The sequence below is a fragment of the Pteropus alecto genome, unplaced genomic scaffold (genome assembly GCF_000325575.1).
Source record: "Pteropus alecto unplaced genomic scaffold, ASM32557v1 scaffold20, whole genome shotgun sequence".
Lineage (NCBI taxonomy): Eukaryota > Metazoa > Chordata > Mammalia > Chiroptera > Pteropodidae > Pteropus > Pteropus alecto.
Window position 1 is genome coordinate 34,544,640 of NW_006436298.1, and position 18,688 is coordinate 34,563,327.

The 18,688-nt window shown below is 32.7% G+C and overlaps 1 protein-coding gene across 4 annotated transcripts in view; it reads left to right on the top strand.

The window, feature by feature from the left end:
• Nucleotides 1-18,688, top strand: part of FER (FER tyrosine kinase) — a 366,069-nt gene that overhangs the window by 258,209 nt on the left and 89,172 nt on the right. For all 4 annotated transcript variants that reach the window (XM_025047716.1, XM_015590541.2, XM_006913383.3 and 1 more), the window contains one exon: nucleotides 10,321-10,444. In XM_025047716.1, coding sequence (XP_024903484.1) covers nucleotides 10,321-10,444 — 124 coding nt within the window. The remainder of the gene's footprint in view (nucleotides 1-10,320; nucleotides 10,445-18,688) is intronic.

Sequence of the window (18,688 nt, forward strand, 5' to 3'; positions counted from 1 at the left end):
CTCTTTCAGTTTTTATCAATATATCAAAAATTTCCAAAGATTAATTTTTCAAATTGGAACCTTTATAACACCCACCTAAGTTTTTGTATTAATTATATATAGAATTATTTTTCTTTGTGGTTACTTTTGTAAGATTTTATATCCCATAGGCCAAATTGCATATGAGGAGCAAGAAAACCAAGAAAAAGGGTAGAGAGCAGAGCTGGTAACAATATATCAATACAATTTCAGACACTAGGCATTCAAATATAATAGAATGTTGACAGAATCTATTATATGATAAATGCAACATTAGCAATATGTCTACATTAAATTGAAAGAAAAATTTATTAGTGTGCTCTAATTGATGTAAGTTGTATCATATTGTTTTCTTTTAGTTTCATAGCATCAAATTTGGTAATTTAGTGGTCATTCTGATTGGCTGCCTTGTGTCTACTTGCAAGTTAAAGGATAGATGTCCTTTTTTACAATTACAGTTGACATTCAATATTTTATATTAGTTATAGGTATGCAGTGTAGTAGTTAGACATTGATATAATTTATCAAGTGATCTTCCTCATTAGTCTATTGCCCACCTGGCACTGTACACAGCTATTATAATATTATTGACTATATTCTCTGTGCTGTACTTTACATCCCTGTAACTATTTTGTAACTACCAATTTGTACTTCTAAATCCCTTCACTTTTTTTGAAATTCTGCTGCAACATAGTTCTTAAAGTAGAAGTCTGGGAGAAGTACAGTATTATGGCAATAATAATATTAGTGGCAATAGTAACAACAAAAGTGAATATTTCTCAAGTTTTTAGCTTTCAATGTTTGGAGCTCTGTGCTAAACTCCTTGTATCTTCACTACAGCCCTGTGAAGTGGTGATTATTAGGGCAAGGTTATGTCTGATGACGCTGAGTCCCAGAGAAGTTAATGTATTGCCCATGGCCACATGGCCAGAGCCACTGCATAATCTCAGGTCTTCAGACTCCAATTATTTATTACCAGTGTGCCTATTAGTGAGCCTCTGAATGCAGCAAGTCAGCCTTCTTCACCTTTCTTAAACTTGTCTGCCTTTGTACACTTTTCTTAATATCAGCTATCTCTTCTGCTTTTTATACATTGTCCTTAATATCAGCTACAGATATTATTAGTAAAAGCAAAAATGAAACTACATTCTGATCTTTCTCTAGATAAAATATATGGATTTAAGACTCAGCACTGCCCCTAACTTATTCTTGGGAAAGTCAGTTGATACGTATAATATTGTTAAGAGGGTTCAATGAGATAATGCCTATAACAGTACATGTAAACTATTAAATAAATGCAAGATACTTTTAATATTAAATTCCTCTACCAAAGGTTTTGATTCCTAGGGAAGGGGAATTTTTTCCCTGATTCTCATTGAAATCCCAAGTTTTTGTGGACTGAGTACTACTTGTAATGATATTGCCAAAATAATTGTATTTGCTTTACTTTATTAGAACGTCGACAGTCTTATATACGTTTGCCTAAGAGAGATCAAGTTAAGGATTTAATCAGCTAGAAATGTCATCCATCCTAGGAAATTTTAATACCTCTAAAATATTTTATCATACGAGAAATCATCTGTTTATCATTGACTAGTAAAATGTGAGACTTACCACAAGTACTCACTTTGTACTTTTGAATTGTAAATGTTAAGCAACATAGTTTTCTGTTCTAAGCAAAAAAGTAGTTAAATTCTCCTAAAGCAAATATTTGAAGATGGAAAGATAGTGTGAACCCATACATGAGGATTTTTCCTAGTGCTTTTGAAGAAATGATTTAGACAAGGTATCATAGCACACTTAAAAATATAAACTAGAAACCTGAGGTTATACGGAAATGATCTAATCAAGTTCTTATTTCATAAACTCTTAATATAGTATGTCTTTTGTGTCTTCGTCCAAATCATTGATAAAAATATTGAGAATGAGCGAATCAAGCATGCAATTCTAAGTCACACCCCAGATAACTTTCTGACAAATCGCCGTCAAATCTTAAATCAAGATTCCATGGCTATCTTTGTTCAGCCTACAAATCCACTTTATTATAATTCTATCCTGCTCACTTTATTTTAACCAAAGATTATAATGACGAGTCAAATGGCTTGGCTGAAATATTGTTACATTCTATTTATGGCATTTCTCAGAACCACTTTATAATGTAAAAAAAAATTAAAAGAAAGAAAGTTTTTTATTAATGTATGTTGAGAGAAACTCTGCCATTGATTCTTGCATTTCTCCTTGTCTTAAGGGGTATGCCAATAATGCAAGGACCTAACTGACCTTACCTGGGCCATTTTTCAGGGATGTTTTTGTAGTGAGCAACTTTGAGGAATGAGGGTCATGTCTCCCTCTGAGACAGAGCAGGCAGGCTTATTTACTGCCCGCTATAAAATGGCACCGTTCCCAAACTCAGAATTCCTCTTCCATAACGTTCTCACTCTGTATGCAGGCATCCATCCATTTGGGCTTATTCACAACACTCTCATGCGTGTTATTTATACTAAAGTCTTTTGTCTCTGACCCATGAAAAAATAACAAACTAACTTATTAGCTTTTGTAAGTAAGTAGGGTAAAATCCTAGACCAAACAAATATAACTCATATAGGAGAGTACACAAATCATAAGTACACAGCTCAAATTATCACAAGAATACACACCTGTGTAATCATTTTCCTGACATAGATTAGTTTTGCACTTTTTTTGAACTTTGTATAAATGGAATCAAAGCTCATGTATCCTTTTGATCTGGATTTTTTTTTTCCTTCAGCATTGTGTTTGTGAGATTCATCCATGTTATGGTTGCAGTAATTCATTTATTTTCATTGTTATATGTTATTCCATTGTACGAATATACCACAATTTACTTTTCCATTCTATTTATGGGCATTTGTGTTGTTTCTAGTTTGGGGCTTATTATGAATAATGTTGCTTCGAATATTTTTGAATCTTTTGGTAAACATGTCTATTGGATATACCTACCTGGAGTTAAACTGCTGGGTTATAACATAAGTACATGTTTAGTTTTAGTAGAAAGTGCCAAAAAAGTTTCCATGGTGGTTACACGAACTTACACCCTCACTAACAATATATGAGAGACTCAGTTACACTACGTCCTTGCCAGCATGAGATATTGTCAGCTTTTTTAGCTATAGCTATCCTGGTAGGTAAGAAATACCAAGATATTGTGGTTCTAATTTGCTATCGTATGACTAATTATGTTGAACACATTTGTATATGCTTGTTAGCCCTTTGGATAGTCTTTTCTTTTAAATGCTTGTTTGAGACAAATTGTTCAATGGGTTTAGAGTTTCAGTCATGCAAGATGAAAAAGTTCTAGAGATCTATTGTACAATAATGTACATATAGTTAACATTATACTCTACACTTAAAATTGTTAGAAAGATAAATATATGAGGTTTTTTACCACGATTTTATAAAAAGTGAAAAAGGCTGCTATTCTGATTTTTTCTTAATATTGAAATTCTCACTCTGCTACAATGTGTTCTTTAAGAGTGTATTTTAAAGTAATATTTTTGTAATCTGATAGAAAGTTTCTTAATTGATGGATATGTTTCTGATCAAAACCTGCATAAATTAAATTCCGGCAGTGACCAACAAAAATGTATAAATATGAAGATACAAACATACTCTTCTAATCTAAATAATAAGCTCTTATAAAGTGGTCATTGATAGCATTGATTTGGGGTCCTTAATGTCCCTAAAATATCTATCTAATGATAAATTCAATTTCTAAAAGTATTGTTAGCTTTTATAAATATTTTTCTTGTTAAATTTTTTAGTAAATTTAAATGAGATTTTGGATATGTCTTTTTATCCCACATTTCTTAATAATCTAAGGAAGCTGGAATTGATGCCTTCTTTTTCTCTGTAGGTTTTTCTGTAGCAGATAGAGGCAACAAAATAAGCATTCCACTGATGTATTTATTATTATTATTATTAAAAAAATGCCATTGTATCATTTAAATATTTGAAGGGTATTCCAGGAGGCTTTAGAACCAGCATCTTAAACACTTGATTTTCCTTTCTATTTTTGTCTGTATACTTTAAATCAAAGGCTGCTTTTAGGGACATAGGAAGCCACAAAATAGAAAAATGAGTAGTTTGGCATGAAAGCGGGAGAGATACAGACAGTGGGATTTCTTTCCTTTGGTGGTAGACAGGGTTGTGGATGGAGAGGCGGGTAGGGGATTTATGATCTCATGATGTATATGTTTTTTTGTGTGTGTAGAAATGTTTGTTTATCAGACTTAGAGCATAAAATTGGTGAATCTACCTTTTCACCTTCCATTCTGAGCATTTTAAAATAGCATTATTAAGACTTGGTTTTTTAAAAAAAAAAGCAGTGAAAAGTAAAATCTTGTTTGAAAGTAGACAAAGCAATCATAAGAATTATTGAAATGAAAAGGACTACAGCTATATGGAATACTGAGTGATACCTTAAAATAGGAGTTTGTAAACTTTCTGTAAAGGGCTAGATAGTAAAAATTTTTATGCTTTGAAGGCCATTTAATTTATCACAACTCTGCCATTTTAACATGGAAGGATTCCTAGACAATATGTAAAGCAATGAGTGTTTTGGTTTTCCAGTAAAACTTTATTTACAAAAATAAACGGGGGCTGGTTTTGGCCTCCAGGCCACAGTTTGCAGACTATGCATTTGCTTTAGAAATTTCAGTAATATCACTAAAATCACCACCTTAAAAATCAGGTAATTTCAGTTCCTGCCTCCATAATAAGGAAAAAAAAACTGTTTATTTCCAAAGTACCTTCTAGTACTGACATTCTGAGGGTTTGTGAAAGCTGACTCTGGCATCTGTAGTGGCAGTTCATGTATTTGTCTGGCAAGATTATAGCTGTTGCCCCTTGACCCAGCAAGTTAAAAACACTGTGAAATGTACTCTTTTATTTAATAGAGCTGGTACCATAACTTCTTTCGAGTTACGTTCTCAAAGATCATCTGCAAAGGAGAAATGCAAAAGGTTCCCACTATTCCTCAGTGTTAGCAGGGCATGGCTATTAAGGAACTTCATCTGAAAAGACTAATGATGTCTTATGTCAACCCAAATTGGGAAAACCTCACACTCAGCTCTGCATTTGGCCTGGCTGAATTTTGCTACTTTGGGAGCAAGCTGTTCACTAAGTGATTCTTTAAAAAGAAGAAAATGGAAACAGGAAAGCCAGTATAATTTGGAGTCATTTTCAGTTTTTTAGTGTTTCATCTTCCTTATCTTTCCCACACACTCATTTCTAGCTTGTTACAGAGTCTTTTTAGACCGAATCTTTAGTCTTTTTTTGGATAGTTCTTAACATAAACCCTCACCATCTTCTAGTATTCTAGTATTCTCCTAGTTAATCTCTTTTTGTGGAAACCATCTCTCATAAGTATACATACTCCACATATAGTAGTCAGTATCCTCTGCTTCAGTGTTTGCATCGATTCTTTTTCAATGACTTGTTTTGGCTTATCTGCAATTACATAATACCTATTTAGTGTCTCATGGACTGCAAGTTGAATCAGCATTCATCATTCATGATTGGCATATAGATTTTTTTTCTTTATTTTTGACAGATTGGCTAACAGCTCCAGCTCTCATTACTATTGGTTAAAGAGCAAAAGTTAATTGTTTAAATACGAACTCTGAACAGTGAAAAATGAAGCCTCTAACTAGCTCTCTACAATTTATTTTAAATGTATAAATGAACACAACTAAACCAAAATTCTCAGGAACAAATTTATATCCTAAAGAACACAGGTCATGAATTACACATTTTATATATCACTAGGGGCTGGTATCTCTTAATTTAATAAAATTTGAAGCTGTTTGAAGATAAACAAAGATTTTGATATGATTCAGTGACAAGAAATCATTAGTGGTATAGCCCTGATGACCCCTTTTCTCCAATGACAAACTGATAAATTAGTATTCTTGTTTACATAATCTCTCCAAGTTTGTTTAATGCAATCAATTTCTCAGACTCCCGTTAATATTAATACTGAATAACAGGTAAGACCAAATTTCTACAGCATGAAGAAATCTTTAAGGGCTATTGAGAACAGTCTTCTATCCTCTTACTAAAAGTTGCCCGCATATAATAATAAAACACTTCCTTTCATTGTATCCTACTTGTTCCACATGTTTAATATCTATATTATGTTTTTTAATTCTCCAAGTATTCATCTGATATAGATATTATTTTCTCCGTTAGGGATTTTTGAGTTGCTAATACAGAAAATCTATAAAAAAATTATAGAGATTTTATTAGTTCACTTAGTTGAAAAATCTAGAGGGAGGTTGCTCTTGAAGCAGTGTTTGATCAAAAAACCTTTCTTTCACACTTCTCTGCTTTCCATGGTGACAGCCTCATTCAAAGGCTGTCATTCTTTGTGGTATGACATGCTTGTACACTTCCAGTTGTAGATAATGTGTAACTTTCTTGGTACTTCTCTCAAAAAAAGTTTCTTTCACCCCTTGAATATCTCCTCGTAGTACCTCACTGGCCTGAAATTATCCCTGTGCCTGTCTCTGAACCATTCACTTGCACAGGGATTCTTTGATTAAGTTAATCTAGGTCCACCCTCATTGTTGGGGTTGAGGAAAATACTTTCCAAAATGGGAGAAAGGAAGTTGAAATGAATGAGAGAAAAGACATGTTATGCAACAAACAACCAGGCCCTACTACAATTCCCTCACTTTATATGAAAAATAAACTCAACAACAAGTTGTAGTAGTATTTATTGTGTATATTATGTGCTAGGCACATGATTTAGATACATTTAGTCTTCAAAACCATCTTGAAGAATAAATGGAATTAATCCTTGTTTTAAAGTTTAGAAAGCTTAAACAATTTACCCAGGACCACATAGCTACTCAGACCTAGGTCAATCTGATTTTGATATCCATGCTCTTTTCACCATGTCATGCTTGCCCTAGGAAGCAAAAAAAAAAAAAAAAAAAGTATTGTCTTAGAAATTCATCACTGGTGAAGAATTCTAGAAAATAATCCATCCTATCTTGCTTTAATATGCAGTCTACCCATACAGAAATGAGCCTTTTTAAGACAGCATTCCAAAAAGAAAGTTATCTTGTTTTGCCCGTTTTGAACACTAAGGTCCTTACTGCACTGGTCAGGTAAGGCACTGTGTGCTTTGTGCATACACACACATATATGCATGCATACACACATATGTGTACAGCATATATGATTAACATGTATATCACAAATTCTAAGAGAGTTTCTTTAACTTGGCACTTAATGATAAAATAATGAGTTTAAAGGAACAAACACGATCCTTTACAGTAACCTCCCAGTGAATTCTAAGGACTTCATGATCTGATGTCTGCCTCCAGTTTTTTTCACTTACTGGTAATAATCAAGTATTGTGCCTAAGGAAACAGTTCTGGCCCAGTCTGAATTACTTTCTGCTTTAGTTCCATACTCTATCCCCTGGTGAGTTTACTTCCTGCTTCTGGGTTCTTAGTGCTTACACTTGCCCAAGCCTCAGGCTTTCAGTACTAAATCATAATTATTTTTAACTGAAGGCCTTGCTTCTCTACAATATTCTGTAAGAAGCTGACTAGGGCTGTGGAATGGTGCAGTTCTGCTTCTTAGGGTCACCATGTCTGCAGCTTGATTAACTATAAATTGGAAATAAATAATAATTTAATGATTTTAAGCTAGAAATTTGAGGCAGAAATATTGTGGGATTAATGGAGACACACTCAGACGCCTCTTCGTCTGCATCTTTGGCTGTGTCGCAGTGTTTGGAAATAGCTGCATCTAACACTGCTTTCCTGGTGCTTTACCTTATTGACTTGACATCACTTTTCAACCAATTTTTAACTCTACTTTAATGTTATCTTTTCTTTGTTTATTAACAGATTATGCATGTGTCATTTTACAGTCTCACCTACCAAGGATTGTTTCTTTGCAAATCATTTCTTTAAATGATGTAATTTCTAAGGCAGTAGTGTTAAAGAAACACCTATCAAGATGAGCTCAGCATCTTAAATATGTTGTTTTATTGTTGGAATTTAAAGAATTTTATGGCATCCATTGGGTACTATTGATAAGAAATGTAATGTCATCCTTTTCTAAAAATTTTAACAAGTACTTAAAAAACATAGTGCTAGCCATTGAGGGGGGCTAGAGAAAAAATTAAGATTAATGGAAATGGTCCTTTATGGGTAGCTTATAAGCTGCAAGAAGAAGATATATATACATTGTTCACACATTCATTCAAGAAATGTTTATTGAGATATTACATTCTAGACATGTGGTAGGTATTACATTTCTAGACATCTGAAATTACAATACTGAGCAACAAAGGCACAATTCTCTATATAGGGTTTACAATCTGGGACAGGGGTTGGGGCATTCGAGAAGGAATAAATTTAAAAAGAGCAGGAGGCAGGTGGAAAAGTGCTGAATATGAACTAACTTGGGAAAGAAGTAATATTAGCATTCAACAGAACACTGAAGTTATGTCATATACTGCTTTAAATCAAATTCCAGAAAAGATGTTTTCACTTGAACGTTATTCCACAGCTAAAAAAAATGCTATGTGGTTTCAAGACCAGAAGGGCACACTTTTTCTAAAACAGGCCAATATATATCTAACAAAAGAATTAACACATGTAAATATTGGTCCAATGCATTTTAGCATTTTACACTAAAAGGAACTAAATATTGATTTTAAATCTATTTTAATATACATTTTTGGTACCTGTTAAAGTTGAAAAATTAGTGGTTAATTTTGCTATTTACGGTTGAATTTATGTGTTTTGTTTAGAAAATTAAGTTAAGCTTAATGGAAACTATTTCAATAATCTTTCTAGTAATTTGTACATTTTATATTCTCCTAAGAAAACCAAAAACGTAAACTGACACAAAATTATTTTTAAACATATAGCTTATTGATTTTGTAAATGGCCCACCTAAATTTTTCTAACACTTGACTTGTGAATAAGAGAAGTTTGAAAAAGAGAACATTATAAGGAGAATTAGGCAGGTGCTTATTTTCTGAGTACTCTCATTAAAGAAAAAGATTTCTCTTGCAAAAATCTGACTTAAAATAGAAAGTGGGAATGATTATTTTTAGAGAACATTCATTCTAATATTCTTTAACTTTGTGGGTTTTTTTTTTTTAATGCAATGCACTTTACACTAAAAGGAAAAATAATCAAGCCATAGCTTTCAAAACTATGTTAAAAATGAATGCACAGTTGAAGGCTACACTATTTAACATGGTAATCACTGGCCATATGTAGCTCTTAAGCTTTTGAAATATGGCCAGTGCTGCTAAAAAACTGAATTTGAATTTCATTTAATCTTAATTGACTTAAATATTGATACACGATTCAATTATTGGAAAACTTCAAGCATGTTTGGAACAACTTATGTATATGAATCTATTTTTTAACTAAATTTTATGAAATCTATATACAAATCATATTTCAGATGAAAATTTGTGTCTAAATTGAGACGTCCCATAAATGTAAAATAAACATTATAAAGACACTTAGGATGATAAAATGTAAAATATCTCCACTATAATTTTTATAATGATACATGTTGATTAATAATATTTTGGATCTGTTGGCTAAAGAAAAATATATTAAAATCAGTTTCACCTTTCTTGTTTCTTTTTAAAACGTGACTACAGTAAAGTTAAAATTACTATATGGCTTGAATTATATTTCTTTTGGACCATGTTGGTTTAGGGAATTTCTCTACAACCTCACTGGAATCCTTTTGATTCACAAAAATGTAATTTGGCTGAGCAACTAAATCTTATCAAAATCAGCTTTTTCCCCCCTTCTTTCTGACTCTACTATCAGTAATGGTATTTTTAATATTCTCAGGTTTTTTAGCAATCACTGTATCTGAGGACTAATTTCATAACTTTTTTGTTTAACTCATAATTATCACAGCCTTTTAGTTAATATTAGAGATAATAAAATTTCTTAGGAAATTTTAGCTATGCAAATTGGTGAGAAATTGTGACAGAGGAAAAAGCATAACTTTGACTACTATCGTGTGCTGGGTAATATGCAGTGTGAAGCACTTAACATGCTTAACCACATCTAAGAAAGTTTATGGTGTCTGCTTTCTAATAAGATGTATTCTTTCCATATTTTCTTTTATCTTCACCTTACACAAAATGTGCCAAAAGCATAGCCAAATGTGTAATGTCTTTTGTTATGTTAGGTATCTATAATAGGAGATCAATGTGACTTTCCTCATGATTTTGTCTCATTATTCATCTATCAATTCTTCTAGGAGGCGACTTCCTCTCTTTTCTGAGAAAGAAGAAGGATGATATAAAACTCAAACAATTAGTGAAATTTTCATTAGACGCTGCTTCCGGTATGTCATATCTCGAAAGTAAAAACTGTATACACAGGTAAGAACATTTTTAAAATGTTTTTCCATTTTATTAATAGAATGCGAGAAAGTGACATATTTGCTACAATACAGCAATAAATTTATTTCACAAAACATTTTCTTTTTGGTTTTCATATTGCATATGAAAGCATTATTTTATAATTGTTCTATAGTTTACAGAAACACTTGTTTTCTATCTTACTTGTAGTACATAAACCTAATTAGTCAATGACTTACCTATAAATTAAAATTTGTTTTATTATAATCATGAATAACATAGTGGTAAGATATACCACAAGTTAGTCATATTAGCAGTCTTATAGCCAAATAAGATTGTTTCATATGTTAACTGTTCTCATTTTTCAAAGACATTACTTATAAAGTTATAGATAAAAGAGTTTAGCATGCTAGTTTTTTCAAAGGAAATTTTAGAAAACTTTCTCTAATTAAGACCAGTAACTCAGTCTCAATGCTTTTTAGATTGTGGTTATAATTGCTTGTAGCTGGAAATGTTCTTTACTGCTACTGTCAGTACAACTTAAGGTCTTGTGAAGAATTCATGTCAGATCTTATATATGGCTAAGTCTATATAAGCAAAATGAAATGGGCAATTGGTGCAGTTTTTATTCATGTGAAGTAGCATATAATACTGTTTAACATGGAGCAGGGTTCGTTGTTTGAATTATTGTGGACTTTAAGCTTGTTTAGTTATTGAGGTATATTTTTCTCCAATGCGTTCCATTGTATAACCTTTGACTTAACAGTCTGATGAAGTTATATGTATAATTACAGCAGAACAAAGTTTCACCTGATACACATATTTGATCGCAATAGATATTTTTTACTTAATTCCTCACCCCCAACACACACACATTTTGCTTAGTGTTCACTTTTATCCTAAAACTAAAATTATGGCTTATGTTTCAAATATGGTTCAAATATGGTTATGTATTTTTAAACTATTAAAAAATAGGGATACTAGTTTTCTAGAAATTAAAAAGATACCTAAAATTAAGCCACCATGATTATATTTCTGTTTTACTTTTTATGAACAGAGCTCAAATCACATTATAAAGTATTTTTAAAGATTTTTGACAAAAATTGCATTATTAGTAACTTAATTAGATGAAAATACTTTTTGTTAAAAGTAACATTAAAGGGTTTTGCCCTTTCTTTAGAGGAAATCTGTAACTATGCTCACAGTGTTAAAGCTACTTTGGGTTTCATATTCTCTACTGTAGTTATTCATTTTGTCTCAGCTTTTCTTCAAACCATTAGACTATCTATGGCTTTAATCACACATATTGAAATGGTTTTACTAATTTTTCAGTTACCAATAATAATCTTTAATTCCTATTGCATTGTGGTTTAGAGAACTGTTTCAATTTATTGCTGCTTTTGTAGTGGTTGCTTTCATTGCAAATGGATGACTATATTTTTAAGTGTCTATATCATCAGAATTAAAACCATTTTAAGTAATAGATAGAAGTTAGCTTTTAAAAACTTATCCCACTCACCAAATCCTAACATTATTTGCTGTAATTATATTTTTCTATTTTGCTTTTTAAGAATTTTCATGCATTCACAAATTTTTGAAAGTCAACCTATGATTGACTACATATCCTAGAAGGTTGTGCACAGTCCTGTACTATTTGCCTGCAGGGAAGGGTCCTGATTGAATATCTTGAACAATGTCCCTGAGAGCAGGTTTAACCAATAGGTTTCAGTGCCAACTTTCAGTGATTGGTAGTGGCTCTCTTTGTTGTGTATTGAGAAGAGTTCAAGGATTAGCGACAAAGATTCCAGTGATTGATTGGTCATATCTGTCAGGATGCTGACAAGCACCCTGACATATTAGCCCCAGTTTTGTCTTTTTGGCATAGAATATTATTTGTCTTTATTTTAATAAATACTTTTCTTTTTTGACATGATTTTTAGTAGTTATAGCAACAATATAACTTTCATAATTACTTCCATTGATTTCTTCTAAACTATTTCCTCTTCTTATTTCCCTTGTTAATCATGATTACTCAATGAATGTTATGTTTTTTCTAGCCAGTGGTCTTTCACGCCTCTTCAAACTTATGTAAATGCTCTTTTGGATTAATTCTTTTCTTTCTTTTTTTTTTTTTTTTTTTTCATTTTAGTACCTCACTGATACATGACACTATATTGAGGAAATAAATTATTCTTTGGATTGAATTTTTTATAGAAGTGAATTGTGCTATAAAACCATTTTCCTATGTGTCGTCCTATAGAACTATTTACGTGGTAGCAGTAGTAATTACAGTGGAGTTTTAATTGATTGATAGTTAAAAGATACACTCAAGACATGTCATACATTTTTCCTCCTAAGAAATGTCAAAAAATATATATATATACAATGTTCATTAGAGTGAAAAGTATTTTTCCTTATTGGAAAAATTTCCAATAAATTATTTCAAAAATCAATTAAACTAATCTAAAACATGATCAAAAGTTTCATTTTTCAAGTATTGAAGAAATACACCTAGACCCATTCTTGACATCCCAAAATATTACTAAAATATATGCATGTCTTTAAATTATAAAATCTTTGTTCCACAAATCAAAGCAAAAATTTTAAATATGCTTTAAATTTCATATGAAGGTATATATTTTATGCTGTTCCCTGATTAGAGGTCACTGGAATTTAGTACTTGAAAATATTTCTAATTATTTCTCTCCAAAATAGTATCTTAACTATTGGGGAACACATTTTCTTTTTTTAGACAAAACAAAGCTAACTTGTTTTGATTACTAAGAGAAGAGCAGAGCAATGTTTCGTTATAGGTAAACAAGTATATGATGGCAATAAATTGGAAGCAAGTAACTGCATAAAGAAATGGCCTGTTTTAGAAAATATTCTTGTTGTCATCTCCATTTAACTTCCCGGAGAGTTCTTCTGATACTCTGATTTTCTAATTGAAACTGTTTCTGTTCGTAACTGAGAAGTGCTGGATATTTTCCATTTCAGTTCAGTTGTTATTCAACTGCATTTTCTTTATAATTATTCTATAGGCCAGTGTGGAATTTTCTACTTGTACTTTTATATGAATATTTGAAGTACACTGATAACGTTGAGTATATGTGTATGAGTTTACTTACAATGGCATGTTATTAGATTGTTAGATGTCACTCTAGAAAAATTATTAAATTTGATTAATTTTGACATTAAGTAGATTGAAAGTTGACAGATTCAATGGTAATGGCATTTGTGGTTTTATTGCTGATGAATCTTATCCCAAGATTTATTTTTATTTGAGATTATTGCTAAAAGTTGGTTTGTGCTATGTTCTTTGGTGTCCATGGAAAGAAAAGAGAGGAGAAACTCTTAAATGCCATGTATTTGAGTTAAAGATCATAATCTATGGGGAGAATAGGAAGCATTTCTTAATTTCATGATATTCAATGTCATTGTAAATACCAGAAAAGGTGTTTTTGGAAGAATGACATAGAATATGATTTGTTTCTTTAATTTTAAATCTTGTGCTGATTCCTCTCTGGTTTTGGTTGCTCTACCACTATGATTATTATTGTTGTTGTTGTTGTTGTTGTTGTTATGGAATAAGAGTAATAACTCTACAAATTAAAGTATATAAGACCATGTTTATTTTATTGTTTGTAAGAGTTTTTTCTTATCCATTGAGAACAATAGTATTTCCAGTACTTCACAAATACGAACAATGCCTACTCTGTGCCAGGGTGATATCAATGTGGAAATCACGGTCCCTGCCTTCAAATGGATATAACAAAAATAATAAAAAGAGATAGTCAGTATAGTGATAGTACATACAAAATGGCAAGGGAGTAATATCAAGAGGGTTTAATATGACCTGTCAGGATGGGGGCTATGGCAGGAGTAATCATGGAAGGTTTTCAGAGGATGCTGTTGGAGTGAGACTTGATGGATGGGTGTGTCATCGAACAGAAGGGGAAAGAATATTCCAGCTGAAGGAGACTTGTCTGCAAAGGTACAGTGTTTTTTCCTGAGAGAGCAGGACTTAATCTTGGAGCTACAAAGAGTTCAATATCATAAGCAGGACAAGTTCGAAAGACATGAGGCTGGCTAGATCAGCAAGGTCACTCTCACCCAGGACTGTGTATACCATTTATTTTGGCTAAACAGTGGGAATATCTAGCCATGCATTTGGATAATTTTAAGAAAGTTAAAATGCTACAGTTTGTAACTGGTAAAGAAAAGTAATTTGAACAAAATTTGCAAAACCCTGAAAAATGTATAATTTGTGAAAAGGTGTAGGTATGGAACCAATTTTATTTTTAAGTTTCATTGGAAAACTCATTTAGGAAAGCTAAGATTGCTCAGAAAGTAACAATATTACATTTCACATAAATATGTTTTAGAAGGAGATCCTTTCATCCAGTGATTTTTGGTAAGGCTTAGGCTTGTGTATTTTTTAAGATAAACGTAAGATGCTGCTCCTATCTCATCTGTGTTTGTGCGCGCGCGCGCGTGTGTGTGTGTGTGTGTGTGTGATTTTATATTTTATGAAGCTAAAGATTTGGTATGATATTGGCTATTTCCATTTTTCCCAGTGATTTCTGAGGGTTTTTCTCCATTTTTTAACTGCAGTTGATTACCTAGCATCTAAGCTTTTCCTAAGCTTTTAATGTACTGAAAAAGCATTCTCATGTTTAATGAATCTTAATATCATTAAATGGTAAGATAAAACCAAAATATTCAAAGGAAAATATTTTCTTTAATGTTTTTGAATCTTTCATCTTTTCTGTTTCTCATGATCTACCATATGTTCAATAAAAGGTACCTTAAGATCACTCTACAGTTAAGTAATTGAGGCCCGAGAGATTAAACCAAAGTCACCTAGATGGTGGCAGAGCCACTGCTAGCTAGGTCTTAGATGTGCTGACTTCATTCTGACACATTCCCAGTCATTCCAATGCCATCATTTTACTCTATCTCATTCAAGCACTAGTAATCCTAACAGCTGACATTTGTTGATGACTTAGTACCAGGCAGTATGCTAATTAAGTGCTTTAGCTGCAATACCTGAGAATGTAAACTTCACAAGAGCAATGGTTTTTACCTGATTGTTCACTCTTGGGTACCAAGAGCCAGGAACAGTGCCCGGCACCTGAAGGTGAATAAATGAATCCTCAAAACAACAGTAGGGACTATAATTAGGCCCATTTTACATGTGAGGAAACTTAAAGTTACAGAGGTTGAGTATCTTACCCAAAAAAATATTCAAAGAAAGTGGCAGATCCACAATGTGGATCCCAGCACTCTGGTTCTCGAACCCACACTCTGAATCTACACTGCACTGCCTTCCATAAGGAATGCATCTTGTGACCAATTAGGAGATTCAGGGCAGAAGGCCAGATGGTACTTGGTGTAATGGCTCAGCTTATATTCCACATCTGGACTCTTTATGATCACGACTGAAAACAGAAGAGGATGCTGAAGCCTGTGAAATGTAATTTTAGAAAGATTAAAGCCAAGGTGTTTTGTGTTTTTTTTAAATGAACAGTTGCTGAAATGCAGCAGTATTTTGTTATTGCTTCTCCACTTAATTAGAGTTTGAAAATTTATTTTTTTTATTTTTTATGCACTATTGTTTAGATACCCCCTTCTGCTTTATCTGTTAATTAAAAAGACAGGATTAGCATAGAAATGTGATAATCTCAGTTAGTTGACTACGCATTGATGACTGATTTTCTTGTTCCAACATTTGATTACAATTTTGAATATATTAAACTGTACTTTTATTTTTAGCTTCTAAACCAATTTGCTACAATCCATAGAGGACTGCTTAGTAATTTAAATGTGTCAAAAATATATAGTCCTATAATCATATATGCAGTATGATTATCATATATATCACAGGAACACCTTTCTAAATATTATTTAACCTGCTACTTTATTCAGTGTCAGAATTTCCTGTCACTAGTTTCATTCATTTTAATTAAGGGATTTTTTTTTTCCTAAAGTCACATGTATGTTTCCAGGAATGAAAAAGGAAGCCTACTCTTATATTAGAATCAGTTAACATGTTGACTTGAGTTAATATACCAGAGTATCTTTCTGCCTTCTTAGAAAACAAAAATGAGAGATTTAGGTAAAGGGTCAGAGGACATATGAGTTTTGATTTAAGGTTACTGGTAGGAAAGATGCAGCATATATAAGATACTTTTCAGGAATTTGGGGTAGTCCAGTCAGCATCATGAAAGTCCTTGAGAGTGAGAGGCGAGGGGAAGAAGGAAATAGGAATACATTAAAGCTATTTTATGGTATGATTAGGGCTAGCCTCGTCTTTTGTTACGTAGACACGATAAAGGAAAATTGGCCTATACCTCCTTCTCTATGATTTCTGACTTATTCAGTAAGTGCTTTTCTGGTTCAGAATGTCAAAAGTGATCTTTTACATTAAACAAATACAAATGCTGAGGTTACCATATTCTTTTAGGACCTATTTGATTACAAAGACCAGAAACTGCTTAAGTGAACTTAAGCAATCAGAAATTTATTATAAGGAAATACAACGAGCTCACAAAACCCAGGGACAGGAAGTTCAGCCAAGCTTGGGAGTCATTGGAATTAGGAAATGGGAAGCAGTCAGGGACCAAGGCAGCATCTCTTTCTGTCTTTGCTGCTGTATTCGTTTGGTCTTTTATTATTTCTTCTTGCTACGTTACTGCTTCATTTCTGTCTTGTTCTGAAGACTACATTCTTCTGCCCTATTTGCAAAAGGCCCTCACGTGACATTTGAGTCAATATAACCAACCAGGCCTACCGTTCTGCAGATAATTAGTCTTTGAGATCTAATTTCAAATTCTTGACAGAAAGAATTGATTAGCCCAACTTATATTAGATATCTACTCCTGTTTTAATCAATAATATGGCTAGCCAGGGAAGAGTATGCAGTTACATGGATTTTATGCGCCGATCCTTGTGTGTACAGGGATAATTCTCAGAGGATGAGATATGTACTATGAGGTCCCCAAAAGATGGCTATCATGCATTCATTTAATGCTTGCTATTTGGCAAGTACCTTCATAATTTTAATTAGTCTTCATCTTTATATGAGGATGGTACCATTCATTTCCATTTTACAGTAGAACAAATTAAGCCACAAAAAAAGTAACTTGTCCACTGTCATACAGCTGGTAAAAGGAAGATCTGAGTCTAGATCAAGTTAATGACAAAGCCTTTGAAACTAATTAGAATATTTAAACTATTTAGATATATTTTCCAGTTTCTTCCCTTTTATGAATATGATCAACCATGTGGATATCTCTTAATTTGCAAAACTTAAAACCATTTAATTAATGCTGATTTATAGAAAGTTTCATTGTAAGACTAAGAATCCTTTATAGGTTTTATGTCCATATTTTCCTGGGATGATTCATTTCCATGAGTTCCATGGCATCAGCTGGACTTTTTCCTACAGCTGGCTCATGTAGTCTTCTTGAATCTTAGCTCATACTGAGTCCATACAACAGGCAGGAGATTAAGCTCAGGACCACAGAGTTCAGTTTGTGATTACCCCAGAGATATGGCTGACCATTGTTCAATTCAGGTTCTCAAGTGACACCTGATTTATGCTAGAGTAGCTAGGTTTTTCTAATTAGGCTTAGTCAAATGGAAATTTTGGCTTCTGAGGAATCCATTAGAACATGGATCACACAGAAACAAGTTTAACCTTCCAGTTTGCAAGTTTCCTACTCTGGGCTCCAAGGCAGGATCAGAGCAATGAAGGAACCAGAGGACTCTAACCTGTGCCATTTACTAGGCATTGACTCACCTCTATACTTTTGAGAATTACTACGGGGTCGGCGGGGGGAGGGGGAGATTGCACAATTTTTGTTTTTAAATATTATTTGTTTTTTATTTTATAAAACAGAAGAACTATGAGAAGCCTTTTTTATTCCAATGTGTCCTTTTTAAAGTGTTTCTGCGCCAATCTAGACTGTCTCTGAAGTGCCTACTTGAATAGCCATGAAGCCTAGCATTTGCAGAGCCATTTAGCAACTTCCGCATAGTGGTTAAGATCACAGATTTGGCATCAGAATGCTCTTTGTTTCCATCCTGGCTCTACAAATTAGTTGAATGACTTTGGACCCCTCCCCCACTCCCTACCTTGTCATTCTCTATAACCTTTACCCTGCATTATTTTTTGTCAGTCCTTAACACGACCTGACATTTATTTTATTTCTATCTACATATATAATATGTATGTGTGTGCGTATGTATAAAACAGTGTAT